We start from the raw sequence: 2,558 nt of genomic DNA on the forward strand, positions 1-2,558 counted from the left end.
CTGGTTACTGGGGGGCAGCTTCTCAGTTCTCCCCAGTCCTGGTTATTGGACGGTGGAAAAGTGGAAGGAACACAGAAAAAGGTGGAAAAGGGGGGGTGGCCTGGCAGGTCTGACAGTCCCATGGGGGTCTTTGGGCACAGGGGGTGGTAAAGGAGGTGGTACCCTGAGCTCCCAACTGACTGTGGGGTGCTGGGGCTGCTGGATCCAATCTCAGCCTTGGGTTATGCCAACACCTTCAGTTTAGAGGAATTACAGAGGTGGGACTGAACCACTTTTGTCCCTCAGGTTTTAATCATGGCAAATCACTTCTTTTGATAGAAATGAATTATTTAGGGTTACAAATGATCAGACTAAAGATCTTCATCAGAATTATTTACTGCACAATAGAAACACTAAAACTACCAGTAGGACAGCATAAGACAGGACAGTGCTCTACACTAAAGCAATTGTTGAAGCAATTCTACTCAAGCTGGCACCAAAGCAAGAATTATGAATTAGAGAGGGATGGAACTCCCCCAGACCAACACTCGTGGGGAGATCTCTGCTCTCAACCTCCAGCACTGACCTTGAGGGGTCCCAGCCAAGGCAGGAATCTCCACACACCCCCAAGAAGGGTTCTGTTGGCACAACCTGCCCCTGGCAAAGGGGACTGGCCCTTTCTGGTAGAAAGGGATGGACTGACAGTCCCTGGACTCCAGGGGTTGCCTCACCATCAGGGGGGTCATTCGGGGTGGGAGCAGCAGCTGAAGCTCTTCCCGCAGTCGGGGCATTCTTAGAGTCTTCCCTTACTGGTGGGTCCGTTGGTGTCTGGTCAAGGTAGAGCTGTCGCTGAAGTTCTTCCCACACTCCCCACACTTGTAGGGCCTCTCCCCGGTGTGGATGCGCCGGTGCCTGACGAGGTGGGAGTTGTGTTTGAAGCCCTTCCCGCAGTCGGTGCAGCGGAAGGGCCTCTCATCTGTGTGTATCCGCTGGTGCTTGAGGAGAGTTGAGCTTGTCTGAAACCTCTTCCCACATTCCACGCACTTGTAGGGCCGTTCTGCAGTGTGGATGCGCTGGTGGTTGCGGAGCGTGCATCTGTAATTGAAGCTATTCCCACATTCCCCACACTTGAAGGGTCTTTCCCCAGTGTGGCTACGCTTGTGTTGGATCAGGTTGGAGTTGTCCCCAAAGCTCTTCCCACATTCCCCACACGTGTAGGGTTTTTCCCCAGTGTGGATGCGCTGGTGTCTGATCAGGTTGGAGCTCTGCCTGAAGCTCTTCCCACATTCCCCACACGTGTAGGGCCGTTCCCCAGTGTGGATGTGCTGGTGGCTGAGGAGGTTGTAGCTCTTCCTGAAGCTCTTCCCACATTCCAAGCACCTGAAGGGCTTCTCCCTGCTGGGAGGCTGCTCAGGGACCACCAGCTCGGAGCTCCGGCTCAAGCTCCGGCCGCCTTCCCGGCACAGGACGGCTCTTTCCTCCTCACAGCTCCCTGGGCTGGCTTTGCAGCCCCTCCTCCGGGGACATCTCCGGGCCTTTTCCTCCCCGCTGCCTTCCTGCGCCAGGGAGCCCTTCAAAACGGCCTCTCCCACCAGGCTCTGCCGGGGGGATTTGTCCTCCGTGCTCTCCGTCCTCAGCTCGGGGCCTGGGGCAGGAAGGAAGAAGGACAGGCAGGGGATTTGCCTCCGGCCCAGAGGGAAGGCCAAGGACATCCCCCCAAATCCGGGCCCCACATGCACCACAAGACAGGGCCAAAGGGGCACTGACTTCCTCCTCACCTGCCTGGGGGACCCGTGGTTTTTTCGTCTTCTTTGCAGCCTCCTCCTCCATCTGCCCAAGCTTTGGGGAGGACAAATCCTGCTGGGGGGAAACAAGGGCTGAGTGTGTTGGCTTGGGGGTTCCTCCTTCCCAAGTCCATCTCTAGAACTCACCGGGCATCCTGGGACCAGAAAAATTTCCAGACCACCAAGATTCAGCCCCAAAAAACCCCAGCCAGGAGCTCCTCCTCTCTGGTCTCTCCACTTTGGGATTCTGGAGGTCCCCCCTGTCTGGGCTGCTGGGAGTCCCGTGTGTATTTGGGGTCTCCCCTCTACGGGGTCCCTGCCCTCTCCAGGCTGCTGGGGCTCCCAGGAATCCAAGGCTCCCCCATCTCCCAACTTCAGGGTTCTGGGGGACCTCCCTCTCCAGGGTCCCCCCGCTTAGATATACCAGGAGTTGGGAGGGTCACAGGGATGTCTTCTCCCCTGACTCTGATTGGGGGTTCTGGGCCCCCAGGGTTTCCCCCTCTCTGGGTTCCCCTCCCCCCCACCAGGCTGATGGGGGTCCTGGGGCTCCCCTCTTTCCAGGCTCTCCCTTCTCTGGGCCCTTCAGGGTCCTTCAACTGCCCCCAGGAAGGGCAAAGAACAGGAAAAGAGGCAAAAGGGGTGGCTGGAGATCAAAACTGGGCACTTCCACCCCTTTGGGCTCCTCTCAGGAGCCTGGAGATCTTGGAGGGGGGAATGCAGAGATGGAGAATGGGGGATCCCCAGGGATTTTGGGGGCAGCAGGAGGGGCTGTGGGAGCCCCTTGCTGGGGGGTCG

The 2,558-nt window shown here is 57.9% G+C and overlaps 1 protein-coding gene across 1 annotated transcript; it reads right to left on the reverse strand.

The window, feature by feature from the left end:
* Window positions 1-785: 785 nt before the first annotated feature.
* On the reverse strand, window positions 786-1,809 carry LOC114072153 (zinc finger protein 239-like). The gene is made up of 2 exons (XM_027910074.1): window positions 1,758-1,809; window positions 786-1,624 (listed from the first exon to the last, which is right to left on the reverse strand). The coding sequence occupies exons 1-2, from the start codon at window positions 1,807-1,809 to the stop codon at window positions 786-788; spliced, it is 891 nt and encodes a 296-aa protein (XP_027765875.1).
* Between the last annotated feature and the right edge of the window lie 749 nt (window positions 1,810-2,558).

The sequence above is a fragment of the Empidonax traillii genome, unplaced genomic scaffold (genome assembly GCF_003031625.1).
Source record: "Empidonax traillii isolate 1590-97213 ecotype Southwest subspecies unplaced genomic scaffold, ASM303162v1 scaffold2701:size19280, whole genome shotgun sequence".
NCBI lineage: Eukaryota > Metazoa > Chordata > Aves > Passeriformes > Tyrannidae > Empidonax > Empidonax traillii.